Raw genomic sequence first — 16,495 nt, 5'->3', positions numbered from 1 at the left:
CCGGCCCCCTGTCGGCCCAGTGCAGGCCGGCCGACTGCCCGGGGCACCCGGGGACCCAGCGGCCGTGCGTGGGTGGGTCGAACCCCAGATCTGTGCTCACAGCCGGGCCCTCAGTCACTGCCCCGCTGTGTAGAGATGCTAGATGCCTGCCCTTGCTTCGTTTTCCAGATGCCTGGCGCCCTAGGGTGAGGGCCCTAACGCGCCTCGGATGGGTTTGCACCCTGGGGAGACCGCAGTGCATGTGACGCGTTGGTTACAGCGGGCTCAGAGTGTCTCCGATGTGGCTAGAAGCCACATGTTCACCCCCCACTCTCTCTCCACAGCCACCCCCTCAGAATCCACCAAGCCTCTGGGTCAAGGCGATGCTGCACTTGTTGGTGTCCTCGTCTTCTCTGTGAGACCCTCTCTCCCAGTAACTGGGTGGGGGGAGGGGGAGGGGAAGAAGAGGCTCTTGCTCTTGCCACCTGGGACCCTTCTGGGCCCCCAGATCCTCGGTTGTTGTTGAAAGGAGTTGCTGTGCTGAGGCTTAGGGGGGACCCGGGGCAGAGCCAGGTCCGCAGGATGGCTCGGTGCCTCCCCCGCTCTGCCTGCCTCGGACTGCTCAGTTTGTTTTGATGGGTCCCCGTAGGAGGGCCCATCCGGAGGAGAGGATTAACTGGGATTGTGCTTGTTTGTTATTTTCCAGTTGGTTTCCGTGTTGTGGGGGTTGTGGGGCAGCTCCCGCAGGTCCAAAACGGAGTGCGGGTGTCTGGGCCTTCCTGACCACCTACTCACACAGCGATGTTGTTCATGAGATCCCAGCGAAGTGTATTGCTGGCAGACAGTGTCAGCCATTGCTTAAGCCATTCTTGACTTCGAATGATTAGAAATGGTTTGTTTTATACTGTGGAATAAACAAGATATAGGGGCAGGTAGTGTTATGCTATATGGAGAAACCGGAACTTGTTGAACTTATTTTTATGCTGCAGATGCCAGATACTTGTTCAGTTTCTGTCCTGAGGTGCATGGCTTCATAAAAACATCTTCAAGAAGTAGGAAAAGGGTATACAAGCAAGATCGCCAATTACAAAAATAAATGGCAACAGGTCAGCACTTACAGAAAGAGTTCAAACAAAACCACTCCACGGAGCTCAGCTCAGCTACTTGAAGCTGGCTATTACAATGTTGTTTCACCCATACCTTGGTAGGGGCCTGGGTGTCAAAAACACTCATTTGGCTAGTGTCCCTGACAACTGTGGCCTGCACAGTTTCCAATGAAGAACTTCTTAGTAGGAGCTTGTGTGAGGTGAGGGCAGTTTGGTTCTCAGAATGTGCCCCAGCTGCCTCTTCCTCAGCACCAGGCTGCGCAAGGTCAGGCCCTTTTGGACACACTGCTTTTCTCTCCTTTTCTTTGTCATTTTGGAAGTGAGGATCTGAGAGAACAAGGGTGTTTTTGAAAGCTTGTAATCGTAATGTCTAACCAGCCTGCATACTAAGCATTCAGCAAATTGTGGCCTTATCATGAGTCGTGCCCCTTGCGGGAGGTATGAAAGGTAGCTAGCCTTTGGGCCTTAGAACCAGACTGCACGGTTCAATTCCCAGCTGTTCCTCACCTTCATGTGATCGTAGACGCTTTTGGTGCGGCTCTTTAGGAAATGTGGGTACTGCATACTTTATTCGCTTATTGTCAGGATTAAGTGACCATAACTACAGTGCTTCTGGGAAGAGCTTGGCAGATGCTAAGCACCCAAGAGTGCTAGCTTTCATTGCCATCATTGAAGAAGGCTTTTTAAGTGAGGAATATGGTGTAATTTTCAGTCTGGGAATGTTTTGCTATTTGGGGGGTGATTGGATTAAGGGAGGGGAAAGGCAGAGAGTCTAAGGTAGAAGAAACAGGTTGCTGTTTGGATAACTGTCTGTTCCGTGATCCCCAGATGTTAGGTCAAGAGGGTAGTCTTTGTGAGCCTGAGTGTGTCGGGGTCGGCAGCTTTGGCCAGATGCTCCATCTGGTGGGGAGTCCATGGCGCCTTAGAGATGGTGTGAGGCCACATTTTCAGTTCATGCCAGGGAGTCTTGGCACTCATCACTTGTTTCCTGGTTGAAATAAGATGGAGGAAATGTAGACCTTGAGGGTGGAATTGACATTTCGTGGGGGGAAAGAATGGTGTTTTAAAATGAAGTGCCTGCACCAGACTGGCAGAGGACATGGGAATTCTGTGCTTATCTTTGTGTAAAACCCGTTATCGTCTAGTTGCTCCCCACTCCTGGTGACCTGGTGTGTCGGGTGGAGCCGTGTGCCCTTGGGGTTGTCAGTGGATGTTTTTTCAGAAGTAATTCAGAAGGTGGTCAGGCTTTTCTTCTGAGGTGCCACTGGGTGGGCTCCAACCTATTGGTTAGTGACCAGTCACCCCAAACACGTGTATTCACATTGGAATAATTCTGGGCTCCTTCCATGGGCATGAGTCCTTTGGACTAGACATCTGTCCAGAACTGCCTGCCACCCTGCCCTCCACTGGCAAAGCCTAGAGGAAGAGGCATTCCCTGCAGCATACAGACCCTCTGTATGGGGGGCGGGGGGTGCTCTAGTGGGAGAACTCTAGTGAGAGCTCAGGGTTCAGTAGGGCGTTTACCATCTTGCCACCCCATTGAGGACTGCAGGTGGGTAGCACTGGTTCTTAGCTCCCAGACTCCCTGGAATACCTAGTGAGGGCCTGGAGCTGTTGCTGATTTGCACTCTGTAGTATGTGATGGAGTTGAGGGCGTTAGGAGATGTGTTCAAAACTTTCTTCCCCCACCACACACACAAAACAATTTTGCTGAGGCAGAAGTGCAGAGTATGTCGGAAACATGAAATGGCCCCCACAGTGGTCACTGAGGCTAGGGGCAGGAGATGGGGCCAGCCAGAGGTACCATTGAAGGACTGGACTTGGTTAGGGAGCTAGGGACAGGTCTGGAGCAGAAGGATAGCATAGTTGACCCTCTGTTTTAGAGATCGACTCCCCAGCAGGGGTATTTAGTTGAAAACTTCCTGAGGACTAATGTGGGCCTGATACCAGCACTGCTGCCTGCCGAGATGAATCGCTGTCTTTTCAGAGGCATGGAGCCCATCAGAAGCTGTAACACAGATGCCCCCAATGCCCATCACGAAAGGACTTGAAAGGACTGGTGTAGCCGGGGAACTGAAGGCACCCAGTTGAGGGGAAGTAGCTTCACCATGCTGTTCCTGCTCGTCTCATTGCCTCCCTCCTCCAAATGTGCCCTTTCTTGTTGTTCAAATAGATAAAAAGGCAGCACAGAGCATCCTAATGGCCTTTTTCACGAAGCTGAATGGCATGTGGCTCCCCAGAAGGAGGGAACTGTTGACCAACCTTGGAGTGGGGCAGGGATAGGGTAGACTTGGGAGGGTCCTGAGTGTGACTAGAATCTTAAAGATTTAAATTTTGTTTGTTTAATCTTAAGATTTTCCTCAATCAGTAGGGGGGGTGTGCAAAAACTCCCCTTTCATGAAGCTGGTCCTTATTTTGAGCTCTGCTTAATTGTTGGAGAAGCCCTGTGGTGTAGCAGCACTTCTACCCTGCCCTGTAGTGTGTCTCTGTGAGTCGGAATCGACTTGATGGCAATGAGTTTGGAGTTTGTGGTGGTTCAGACCCAACAGCCACTCCAAAGAATAAACCTGAGCCTGCATGCTTCCGTAAAGGTATACAGTCTTGGAGCCCTGGCAACCAGTTTTACTCTGGCCTGTAGGGTATTTAGGGGGAAAGTGACCCCAAATTTAAATGGAATTTATTGAGACCCACTTACTAAGTCCTTACCAGGACATAGGTAAATCGTCCAGATGAGGGAGCCCATCAACACTAGGCTATAATGGTGTCCAAGGATTCATAACCATGCAGCCATTTCCATAGGACATGGAGAACAAAGGAAACGGTCACGTTCACAAAATCGTGGTTGGTGGCAGGTCAGTTTATCACAGCTGCAGTTGGGACTATAGAAATGGGAAAGGGACCTGGATTGGGTGGGATATGTACACTATTGCAGAATTAAAAGAGCATGCGATTGGGTTCAAGGCAGGGCGTGGCATGACTGTACCATCCAGTACCCCAATTTCTACCAAGGGCACACCCAGACAAGTCCCTCCCTCCCTGGGCTGGCTGGGGGACTGGTAGAATTCCATTTTTAAATACTTCCTGAGGTCAAAGACGTTCACATTGCCAGTCAAAGGTCAGAACTCAGTGGAGGTGGAATCTGTGGAAACTCAAAGCTGAACTGGGGGCCTTCACGGTGAACCTACTCTTCCAGATGCTCAGAATTGAAGCTCTCCTAAGTCAGAATCCACGCCATGGCAATGGGTTTGGTTTAACTAGAGATTAACCCAACTATAGGTAAACCGGAGATAAACTTTGCAGGACAGGTAGAAGAAGTGCTGGCTCAAAGGTTTCAGAGATGAAATCTTTATGGGAGCAGGCAGCCTTAGCTAATGAGTTTGACCTGTTGCCCAACATCTAACCCACAATACCACCAGAGTTCATTTTAACTAGACAAAGAGGCTCGAATCCAAACTTCACATTTTGTGTTTCTGTGGTTGTGGGAGAGGAAATTGCCTTGAGCCTCAGTTTTCTTATCTACAAAATGTGGATATTAAACTCACAGGTTATAAAGTTTAAAGGAGGTATGTATATCAGAGTTTGGGGGCCTGTAGTTAAAGTCCTTCATAAACAAGTGGCCCCTTCATATGACTGTGACAAATGTTACTTTACCCTAGCTCTCATGGAATCTGGAATTTCCTCAGAATTCTCAACAAGCAGCCTTTACCAAGGGTAGAGAAGAGGTGCGACGTTGAGGACTGGGAATATGTCTGATCCCTTCCGCAGAGATATGCTTAACAACCATACAAAATTGGAGTGAACCAGGAAGCTTGCCCTTTTCTCCAATGTCTGTTCAGGGATAGGACATATGTTTTCAAGAATCTGACTCCCGTGCCTGTTTGAAAAAGATGGCTTTCAGCTGCCTATACCTTTTTTCCCTTTCCCTTTTTTTTCTTGGCTATAATCTTTTGTGACTTGACTGGTGAAATTAGATAACTTCCTGAGAGCCTTGCAGATACTGTGGAGTCTAGTCATGTTCAGTTTTCTGGAATTTTAACATCGTGGCCTATACCATGATGGGATCAGCTCCCCCCCCCCCCCAATTGTAAATATCCCATTTGGAGGGGGTGGAATTTGGAGAAGACAGAGGATTGGGAATCTCTGTGGCCCTGGTTTGGATTGGGATGTGTGTATGATGCATGTTTATGCTGCCTGGTCCATTGCTCAGTGAGAGACTAGCTTCTGTCTTCCAGTTCCTGCACGAGGACCAAACCAAGGGATTGGGATCATTGCAGGCTGGGGTTTGGCACCCTAGTCCCCCTCTCAGCTGGGTATGGTGATAGAAGGCCACACCTAGCAGTGTGCTGGGCTACTTGGTGCAGGCGGGGTGGACAGATGCCTTTGAGAGGCAGTCTTCTCTCTGAAACCCTTCTCCCCATTCTTAACATCCTGGGGCCTAGGAGAAGGAAGGAGGGGACCTTAATTTAAGCCAGTTGTGCTGGGCAGATCTGCCTCAGGAGTCTTGCAGGTCCAGGGTCCAGACTTAGCCATGTCACGAACTCTGATTCTGTTCCCCTCTAAATGGAGGTGAGGGCAGCCAACCTCAACCTTGAACCTAACAGGACAGCATGAGGGAGAAGCTCTGAGGCAGTCCTGACACCGCCTCCCCATCCCAAATCAGGGACTAAGGAGGGGAACACTCTCAGAGGCCCGAGGCCATGTGGACTGTGCTCCTGAGAAGCTTTCAGTTCCCAGAGATGCAGACTTGTAAACAAAACACTTCCGTGCTGATGCTTTGTCTACTGTGCTGAGCTCCCAGAGCAGAGAATGCCAAAGACTGGAGGCTTCCTGGTTGGGAGGACAGAGGACTGAGGGAATAAGGAAAGTGCCCATCAGAGTAACTGAGCAAAGACTGTCGTGGCACAGCTGTAGGGCGGACCCCACATTGGATCCCTCCGCTCAGACCGCCCTTTCATGCTCTGCTCTTCCCAGGTGCCCTGGGCCTGCTTTTAGCTCTCCCACAGCCCTTTGCCTGTCCAGTAGCCTGTGGTGTCAAGATACACTTTGCACCTCTCTTTCCTAGTGTCAGGAGTTAACTGTCTCCCAATCCTGTTGGGAGCTGCTGGAGGCCTGCTCCTCACCATGCTCCTATTGGTCTTGGTGACTTTGGAGGGGCCCAGTGCATGCCGAGTGATGGGTCCATTGGAACTGCTTTCTACTAGCCTTGCTTTCATCTGGATCTGGACCCTGTACACTGATAAGAGTCCCTCTCTATTTTATGAGTCGCCTTCATTTGAAACTCCTGGTCTGCACTGATAGTCCGTGGCTTTCTTTGATGGCACCATCAGTAGATGTATGGGAGTTTAAAGCATTAAAAAGTACCCTAAATGTGGCTACAGGTTTCTGGGCTCACCCCAAACCATAGGCCCAATCTTGCTTCTAACTTTGCACATGGAAAAAAAGCAGTTGACTAAGTAAAGATTGTGAGCCAAGAACCCTAGAGTGGCGCCCAGATCAGGGAGGTGGATGTGCGCTCTGTTACATAGCTCCTTCCTTTCTCCTGGTGGCGCTTACTGCCGTCCTACACACCCCATTCCTTCTGACTCTGCTCTCCCAAACACCTCCATTTTTTAAGAGTGCCTATAAATGAGAAGATAGAGCAGATTCGCAAGCAGCCCCCAACCTCTTATAACACTGACTTCCATAAATGGCCTTTTTACCGTCTCTTCCACCTCGCTGGAAAATATTTAACCCCTCAAGAAAGTTTTGCTATTTTCCCAAAGAACCCTGAAGCTGTGCCTCATTGGCCTAGGTCTGCTCTGGCCTCTTGCAGACAGCAGATGGTTTTTCTGTTATTTGAAAGGTCGTGAGATAAAGGTCCAGTACTAGTACTAGACAGAGGCTTGTGTGTACACTCTGCTCAGCTCCATCCTGTCATTGGAAGACTGAGGCAGTAGGCGGTTCTGGGGACTTGCCCACGATGAGGGCTTGGGCAGTGAAATGGGACTGGGAATAGGAACTTATTCATCCAGCAGAAAATGCCAGTTCTGAGACTTGTCAGGCTAACCTTTCTCTGATATCATCTGTAGAATGAAAAAATGTAGATGCCTAGGCCGTGTCGTGTCCACCCCCTGTTCTCCCCTATGGCTTTGGCTTCAGTAGATCTCCGGTGGGATCTGGACAGCTGTATTTCTTTAAGTTTTCTCAGGCATTTCTGACCCTCAGCCAAGGCTAAGCACTGCTTAGAGGAGGGAGGCACTGGGCTCTGGAAATGGAATGAGCCAACTCTGCCCTCCCAGCCCCAGCCCAGAGCAGGGAGCGAAAGTTCTCCCTGGGGTTGTCCCAGGAGGAATCAGGGAGGGTTTCCCAGAGGAAACAATGCTGGAGGAGTAGGGTGACCCAGGCAGGTGCTGACTGGGAGCCGTGGCTCGGGTTTATGGTCATGGGCCGGTCTAGTGTGGTTGAGTCAGGAGAAGCCAGCAGACCCCAGGAAAGGTTTCTGAGAAGTCTCACTCCCAGTCCCACTGAAAGGGTCAGCAGAGGAAACTGGAAAGAGAACATGGGGCCTCTTAATACAAGTTGACGGAGTTCATTCCCAGTGGTAAGAGTTTCTGAATTTGATGTCTTGCTGCAGAGTGATTTTCTTTTTCTTTATGGTTTCTTTATAGTTTTCAATCTGTTAGTCCTCTGACTCTAAACGAGACCCATCTGGTGGCTTTCTCGGCTTCCGCCAGTTGGTTGTTAATCAGCACTAACCTCTCATCTTGTTTCTCAAAGAAAAACAGGCAGAGTAATGCCACCTTATAGGGTGCTGGGCAGCCTGGTTGAAAGACTTTATATATGGAAGAGCTTTGGAAACTAAAATTGATCTTTGGGTATATGGGGTTAAGATATTTTGAGGCCGTGTATTTTATCTGAGTAGCACTGCTTGAGGGCATTGTCCATAATGGGGGTCTCAAAACACTGGCTCTAGGGAGCCCAGAGTAAGGAGTTGTGGAAGTCTCCAGCCCCCCTTCCCTACCTTTACACAGCATTAGGGAAGCCTCTTGCTTTTCTTCTGTAGGTTTCCTTGCTGCTCCAGCAGGGTTCTCCAAGTGTGACCACAGCCGTGAGCCTGTAGCTACCCAGATCCACTGAATACACCATTTTTTGTTTGTAGGCTCAACATCAGACCAGGAATTGGAGGTGTTCAGTCTCGGGTTGGGATCCAGCAGAGCCTTCTTAACCATCCAGCACGCCCTGCTGCCTTCCAGCATAGATTTGATGCCCGTCAGAAGATTGGCCTGTCAGATGCCCGCCTCAAGCTAGGAGTCAAGGATGCCCGGGAGAAGCTTCTGCAGAAAGATGCCCGGTTCCGGATCAAAGGGAACGTGCAGGATGCCCGAGAAATGCTCAACTCCCGCAAGCAGCAGAGCACAGTGCCCCAAAAGCCACACCAGGTAGCTGATGCTCGGGAGAAGATCAGCTTGAAGCGAAATTCTCCTGCTGTTTTCATGAGCCCACCCATCGGGACAGTGACCCCAGCTCTGAAGCTCACCAAAACCATCCAGGTGGGTTACGGTTTTTGTCATAAAATCCCAGACAACCAGAGACAACTGTACAGGTGGGACAACACTGACAGTTCCCTAAAGGGTTAGATTAGCACTTTGCCTTTCATGTAGAGGGCGAGGGACGATGTCAGTTTTGTGCGAAAAGAAAATGGGAGTGCAGAGAGAGTGACTTTCCCAAGTGAAAATGATGGTGGAAGAAGGAAGGGGGAAGACAGAACATGGCTGAGCACGTGAGGTGTGGCAGGCGCCTGCCATACATTGTTCCTCCTGGCAACCATGGGGTTATTGCCCAGTTTTCGGGGGGGGGGGGCGGGTGTCAGTCCAGTTTCTGCTCGTAGTTCAATGCTCTGGCCTTCGAAGGAAAGCAAACGGGCACTTGATCTCCACGGCACCCTTGCTGATAGTGACAGCAGCAGGTCCCTTGGGTCCTCCCTAGATAGACTCCCACAGTCTCTGGGAGGACAGTTCCCCTTGCTTTCCTGCTTTGGGCGGTGAGACACCCTATTTATTACCTTTCACCAAGGGGCAAAAGGGGCTGGCCGCCATCTGGCAGGCTCAGTGTTCTCCTCACAGAGAACCCATGTGTTCCTGTGGGACATTCTGACCAGGGAGTGTTTCTAGGTCCCACAGCACAAGACCGTGGTGCCACTTCACACCCATCCTGCTGGAATGAGGATCAACGTTGTCAATAACCAGACCAAACAGGTAGGGGCTGCTTGGTGAGGTGGGCTGGGTGGGTTGACTGAGGGTCCCAGTGAAAGGTGGGGGTGGAGGGTGGGGCATGTTTATGTTTGACTATTTGCAATTGATGAGTTTTAATAAGAAGAAACCTCTTAATAGGTAAAGGAAGGCCATAAGGGACAGAAAGGAAAATTGGAAGTCTATTAATTCTTTTATTATAAAAATAGCATGTATTTAATATGGGATAGTCACGAGGTAGGAATAAGAGAAAGTGTTCTTCCTGTTTACGCTCTCAGAAAAACCCCGCAAACTCACTGCCATCAAGTGGATTCTGACTCGTGACTATAGAAAGGGTAGAACTGTCTGGGTTTCTGAGACGGTAACTATTTATGAGAGTAGGAAGTCTCATCTGTCTAGTGGATTTGAATCGCTGACCTTGCAGTTGCCCAACACAACCCACATGCCACCAGGCTTCTTATTCCCAAAGCCAACCACTATTAAAATTTCCCACATTTCCTACCTGTTATTTTTTTTCATGGTCACTATTACTGATTAAATGTCAAGTTGTAATTATTTTGCTTTACAATTCAAGTATTTTTCTGTGATATTTCACATTGACATTTTTAGTAACTGCATTGCCCATTCAGTATGTTTCACAGTTCATTCAGTTTCCCTCTAATTTTCGCTATTAGAAATCCTACTATGAGCATCTTTGTGGCTAAGTCTCCTTTGAGATTTAAGATTTACTTCTATTGGCTAGATTCCCTGGGCTGGGCTTTCTGAGCCAAAGGACAGAAACAAAATTTGGAAGATTTATGATAGATATTGCTCCCTTTTGGCACTTTTGATTGAGCTGGAAGTGTCAGAACTTCTTGTCAGAAAGTCAGCCTGGTAGGCTCTGAAGCCCCTCCCCTCTGTCCCCCCAGGCTTCTCCACTTCTCCTTTGGTTTCTTGTCAGAATTGCAGTCATCTCCCTCCTTTGCTTTCCAGGCTGCAGTAAGAGCTCTGAGCTCTTGACTAAGAGACCACACTAGCTTCTATTTCTTTATTCTCAGAATTCATATGACTTGGACGAAGAGGAGGATGGCCTAGCCCCCATTCCTAGTAAACAGATGAAATTCCCAGCCGCAGGCAGCTTTCACTTCCATGCGGTATGGCATTTTATTCACATTTTTCATTCTGGTAGAATATGTATAATAAAACATTTGCCATTTGGGGCAGCATTTTATGTTTTTCTACACTCAACTGTCTTTGCTATCAGGTAGATGGGAGAGGGTGTGGAGAGGAGGGCTTTCAGTGCAGACATGATTCTTCGTTGGAGTCATAAACATTGTCAGAACTGGAACTAGGTCCACTCCTGCCTTTTATCCCAGTGGGGGGTATCAGGGATTAACTCAAGGTTCATGGCTAGCAAAGTGCAGAGCTGCAGGCCCCAGTTACTGTGTGTGAGACCAGAGAAAACACGAGTTACCTCTCTCAAAGGGGTCTCCTTTTCCTTTGAGACAGGACAGCCTGTATGCCGTAGGTTCCATCGCTAGCCGCTCTGGCCCTGTTCTCTGATTCCAGGTTGCCTTGGTTGGTGGTTGTGCACAGATACATCAGTCATCCCTGGGTGCTTCTCCAGATTCCATCTGTGGAGGGAAGCTTGTAGGGTCAGGGTGCAGGTCCGGCGGCTGTGGATGGAATGCAACAGGGAGTGTCCTAAGGGCCAAGCTGCTGAGCGGGGGCTGCCAAAGTGAGATAGAGCCGGCAGGGTTCACCTCAGAGGTCAAAGGACTCTGTTTTGGTCACTGTACTGAGCATGTGGAAAGTCATGTGTGAAGCCAAAAGGTGCCAGTCTAAATGCTTTGTTAATATTCATTCATATAAGGTGGGTGTACACATACACACACACCCCCCATGAAGTGGGTACTATTATTCCCATTTTACAGATAAAGGAATCGGATACAGAGAGACTAAATAATCCGGCCTCTGTCACCCAGCTTGAAAGTAGTGGAGCTACTAGGGTTCATGCGTTAGCCTCCTGGCTCCTGGGCCCCTGTGTTTAAGCATGACACCAAACTGGCTCCTGAGACTCAGAGAGCAGCTTGGGAATGTTGACCCTCGCTGCTTGGAGAAGCTGAACAGATCAGCCCTGCCCATTCTCTGGTCTGCCTCTCTGGCTGTTTTGTTTCTTCCTGGAGCAGCGACTGGTAAGCCCTGCTCTCAATTGCTATGACCACCTGCCACTTCATCTTCACCCATCTTTTTCCTCAAACACACCTATGCAAAGCAAGTTACTGTTATGCCTTACCCAGGGAACCTCATCCCAAGTATGGTAGTGCAGCTGTGCTGGCATGTCCCCAACAGTCTGAGAGTTGATGGGGGTGGGCAGTCCCTTTGGAGCTTGTCCCCAGCAGGTTTATGCTTGGTGCTTAAGGGTCCCTGGGCCCAGCCAGCCTGGAGCTGGTGGTCTACCTGTTGTGCTAGAAGCGTATCTGGGCATAAACTTTACCCCAACGTTTTGCCTCTGGCTAGCCCTAAATCATGGTGTTTCCATAGTCTAAATGGTATGGGAGAGCCTGTGATTTTTGGGTGAGTTTCCAGGTCAGGGCTGGGTGGAAGCTTCTTGCCAAAAAGCACCGTGGAAAGCAGCTTTTGAGAGCACATGTCTGGGCTCTGATTTTGCACCCTACTTCCCTTCTTGGCCCCTTGGGATGTCACTGTCAGCCACAGCCTCTTTTACTCCAGACCTGAACTAGAATTGAGACACCGAAGGTGTGTGCTGGTATGCAGCCTCTTGGGGCTTCATCTGAAGAGGGCCTGGTTCAGCTTCTGATATTTCTTTCTGCTTTTTTGTTTAGCCTGGCCTGAGCAGTTTCAAGCTGTCCTTGCCAAAGGCCCTCCCTCTCACCAAAGTGGTCCAAAATGATGCCTACACAGCTCCTGCTCCTCCCTCTTCTGTTCGAACAAAACCCATGAGCAACATGTCCCGGACACTGGTGAACAAGGACGAACCCCCAAAAGAGCTGCCTCTGGTTGAGGTGAGTTAAAGGTGAAGTATAGGAAGTGCCCAGACTGGTGGAGAGTCAGCCTGTGCGGGGTCGGTGGGGTGCTGGGCTCTAAGCGTAGACTGTCTTATCCTCACAGTGCATCTAGAGCAGTGGTTCTCAACCTTCCTAATGCTGTGGCCCTTTAATGCAGTTCCTCATGTTTTGGTGACCCCCCCCAACCATAAAATTATGTTCATTGCTACTTCATAATTGTCATTTTGCTGCTGTTATGAACCGGGCGACCCCTCTGAAAGGGTCGTTCAACCCCCAGAGGGGTCACAACCCACAGGTTGAGAACCACTGATCTAGAGTCACTGCCCCTCAAAGCACATGCAGAGCAGCAGAAAGACCATCATGGCCAGTGCTATAGTTCAGGTCTACTGAGAAGAGAGCTGGGGGAGCACTGTGGAAAGAGTCTCTCGGTCCACTTGGGAAATGGGAAGGCCTCAAGGAGACAGTGGTATTTGAGCTGTGTGGGTTTTGAAATAAAATAGCATTCTAGGCCAGAGACTCTTAAGGCCTGAAAGGGTCTAGAATCTGTGAGATGAATGTTTTGTTTTGTTTTTTTTAATCATTTTATTGGGGGCTCATACAACTCTTAATCACAATCCATACATATATCCATTGTGTCAGGCACATTTGTGCATTTGTTGCCATCATCATTCTCAAAACATTTTCTTTCTTGAGCCCTTGGTATCACCTCCTCATTTTTTCCCCTCCCTCCCTTCACAAACCCGTTATAATTTATAAATTATTATTTTCTCATGTCTTACATTGACTGCTGTCTCCATTCACCCACTTTTCTGTTGTCCATCCCCCAGGGAGGGGGATATATGTAGATCATTGTGATCGGTTCCCCCTTTCTACCCCACCTTCCCCTAGAAGTTGTTTTCTTAGTAAATGGGGTGGAGATGGGATGGGGCTGAGGTCAGAAGGTCCTTATGTGACAGACCCTTGTGATACTTGATATTTCCCTCTGGGCCTGTCCTGGAATGAGGTTTGTTGGTATGAGTGCACATCCGCTTTCTGACCACTGATAATGACAGATGCTCTTGTCTATGTGGCAGCCTGTCCTCAGTCCCCTGGAAGGTACCAAAATGACTGTGAATAATTTGCACCCTCGAGTCACTGAAGAGGACATCGTGGTGAGTACTGGGCCTGCCCACCTTTGAAATCTCAGCCTGCTTCTGTACCAGGGGTCTTTATCACCCCTTCCAGCTTTGATGATCTCTAGCAGGGGTCCTCAAACTTTTTAAACAGGGGGGCCAGTTCACTGTCCCTCAGACCTGTTGGAGGGCTGGACTATAGTTTAAAAAAAAAAAACTGAACAAATTCCTGTGCACACTGCACATATCTTATTTTGAAGTAAAAAAACGGGGCACCTGGCAGCCCGGATAAATGTCCTCGGTGGGCCGCATGTAGCCTGCGGGCCGTAGTTTGAGGCCGCCTGATCGCTAGGGTGACTCAGCATATAGTTGTCCTCGTGGCTCAGATTGAGTCCAACAATCAGAAAGAAAAGCAAGCAGCAAAGGGAGAAGGCACAGGGAGCAGAAAAGTCCAGGGGAGCCAAACTAGGTTTTAGCTTCCAGACTCCTGTCCCCAGTGGAGACAACACTTAATTCCCTAGCAACGAGGTGTGGCAACCTATGTGATGTGTTGTCTACCATGGAAGCTACTGGAAACTCAGTGCCCAGGGCTTTTGACTAGTCAGGGAGACAGCAGCAGAAAGGCCAGGCTTTCTGCTCCTATAAAGTTTTACAGCCTCAGTAACTCAAAGGAGCAATTCTGCTTTGTCCTCGAGGCTTGCTGTGAGTCAGAATTGACTCAGTGACTACAGGTTGTTTTTATTTTTTGAGTAAAGGAAGACCCCCTTTACCCAGCACTTAACAAAATTCCCTACTCCCATAAGGAAAGTGCATGTCTAGAATAAACCAGACAATTTGAACACCATGAACCACTGTATCAACTTGGTGAATTGTATAAACCTCCTGAAATCTTAAATTCCCAGACTCCAGCCAAGGCCTAACTCCCATCCTTTGAAAGGTCAGCGCTTTGCTGCATGGTTTTTGAAGCAGGGCCAGGCACCTGGCTTGCATTTCAAGGTTGAGGTATCTACTTGAATGGGTCCTAAATGGGGGATCCTCTGTTCTTATTGTGCACTAGCCAGTGGCAGGGTTTTCTTCTTGCAAACCTTCAGAATCTCCTGCCACCTCTGGGTTTTTTTTTTACATGATGAGATGTGGAAGGAGTGAGATAAACTGGTGCTGAGTAAGTGGTTGACTGGATCACCCTCTGTCCTGCCTCACTGGATCCAGTCGAAGGTGAAAGTAGATTCAGGTACTTTTTGGAGACGCCAGGTGCTTTCAAGACTTCCTTTTCCCCTTCACTGATGAGTTTAAAAATCCAGACAACGTTTTAACTCTTGAGTCAACAGATCACAAATGAATATAACTGAAAATCCAGCCTCTTTCTCAGCCAAAATGTCAGAGTCCCTGGAGCCCCCTAGTGTTTTAGTGGTTATGTGTTGGGCTCTGATCCACATGGTTAGCAGTTCAAAACTCCCAGCATCTCCGCTGAAGAAAGGCTGAGCTTTCTAACCCTGTAAACGTTTACAGTCTCAGAAAACCACATGGGGTCGCTATGAGTCAGCATTGACTCCATGGCAGTGAATTTGAAATAAGGAGCCCACACTGTTGGTTAAAGGTTTTAATTGTGAAACACAACTGCTCTGACCTTTGGCTCAGCAGGTGGTCTCTTTTCTAGCAAGCATGCTAGTGCACGTGTGAGTGGGAGTCAGCCTACTTTGTGTAGTATGTGGCATTTTATGAAGAACTGATTCCTCTGATCATGGAAATAGTTGCTGCCATTGACTGAGCACATGCCAGACCCTTGTGTATAGGATTTTTAAGATAAGAAATTGTGGAAAACTACTGATCTGTAATGATCACCACTTAGAGAAAATGGCCAATATAATCAGCCTCACGACTCTTCTTCAGAAGTATGAGGGGACTTCAAAATGTCTGTGAAAAAAATTCTGGATTTCCACCCACATTTGAAACCCCGATGCAATATTTAAACAGCAATGGAATCAGTATCTCACTTAGTACTGAGATCCAGATCTTAATTTTGCTTAGTTTCTATGGCCTTTTCATGAGCCTTCGATTGTGACTCGCACCACAACCTTGGGATGGGTAGTTTGCTAAAGAAACACTTGGCTGCTAGTCACTTTCTGTGCTGTCCAGTCCAGACCTAGGTCCTCTCTGGCTTCAGTCTGTGTAAAATGAAGAGAGGATTGGAGTAAGGGATTGGATAATGACACTTTTGTAGAAGGCACTGCCTCTTTTAAATCAACTCGTTTGAGCTTTGGAAAATAGGTTAGGCTAATCCTTTTCTGCCTATTTTCACAAGACAAAATGGCCTCAGAGAACTTAACCTACTGGAGGTCACACAGCTGATGGAGGCAGATCCCCAGGGATCAAGCCTCCGTCTAACTGTCTTGGGGTGACCAACAGGCCCGGTTTGCCAAGGACTGTCCCAGTTTTATTACTGAAAGCCCCATGTCCTGGGGAACTCTGATTCATTCATGCACACTGGGACAGCTGATCACTCTGGATAGAGCTCCAGAATTTGTATTTCTAATACAGCTCATGTGATGTGCTAGCCACTGTCTATCTTCGATGAGCCTATGCTTCCGTTCTCATAGAGCTCTCTGAGGGAGCTGTTAACAGCTGTCCTTGTGGAGGGAGTGGACACTGGGCAGGACATTTTGGTGATTTGCTGAAGTCATAAATACATCAAGGTTTATGAGCCCGGGCTCGTTTCTTACCGCCAGCACAGCTTGCCCCCTTATCTGATCCTGTAAGCATCAGAAGGACACTATCTAAAATGGAACCTGTTGGAATGGTGGGGGCTGGGCATATACAGCTGGAGTACAGCCACCAACCAGCCCAGAGCTCCCAGAGCTTGTGGGTGGCACGTAGTCAGATTGGCTGCCTCAAATCCCCCCTACCCCTCTTGTTTTCAGGAGCTTTTCTGTGTGTGTGGAGCCCTTAAACGGGCTCGGCTGGTCCATCCTGGGGTGGCAGAGGTGGTCTTTGTGAAGAAGGACGATGCCATCACGGCATATAAGAAGTACAACAACAGGTGTTTGGATGGTAAGTCGGGAAAA

General features: G+C 48.8%; 1 protein-coding gene across 3 annotated transcripts in view; it reads left to right on the top strand.

Moving 5' to 3' along the window:
- Window positions 1-120: 120 nt before the first annotated feature.
- The window catches only part of POLDIP3 (DNA polymerase delta interacting protein 3), a 26,777-nt gene continuing 10,402 nt past the window's right edge, over window positions 121-16,495 (top strand). Inside the window, exons 1-7 of one of the 3 annotated variants that reach the window (XM_045292719.1) lie at window positions 121-185; window positions 8,224-8,614; window positions 9,236-9,319; window positions 10,351-10,446; window positions 12,139-12,318; window positions 13,395-13,472; window positions 16,352-16,481. In XM_045292719.1, the coding sequence (XP_045148654.1) occupies window positions 136-185; window positions 8,224-8,614; window positions 9,236-9,319; window positions 10,351-10,446; window positions 12,139-12,318; window positions 13,395-13,472; window positions 16,352-16,481 (1,009 nt within the window). In that variant the 5' untranslated portion in view covers window positions 121-135. Of the gene's footprint in view, window positions 186-245; window positions 395-3,465; window positions 3,938-8,223; window positions 8,615-9,235; window positions 9,320-10,350; window positions 10,447-12,138; window positions 12,319-13,394; window positions 13,473-16,351; window positions 16,482-16,495 lie in introns of those variants that run through there. The other 2 variants (XM_045292713.1, XM_045292721.1) reach the window with 2 other exon arrangements.

This window comes from Echinops telfairi, unplaced genomic scaffold (genome assembly GCF_000313985.2).
Source record: "Echinops telfairi isolate 266 unplaced genomic scaffold, ASM31398v2 ScPeMD7_2;HRSCAF=8, whole genome shotgun sequence".
In the NCBI taxonomy this organism is placed as follows: Eukaryota; Metazoa; Chordata; class Mammalia; order Afrosoricida; family Tenrecidae; genus Echinops; species Echinops telfairi.
This window is presented reverse-complemented; position numbering and strand designations above follow the sequence as displayed.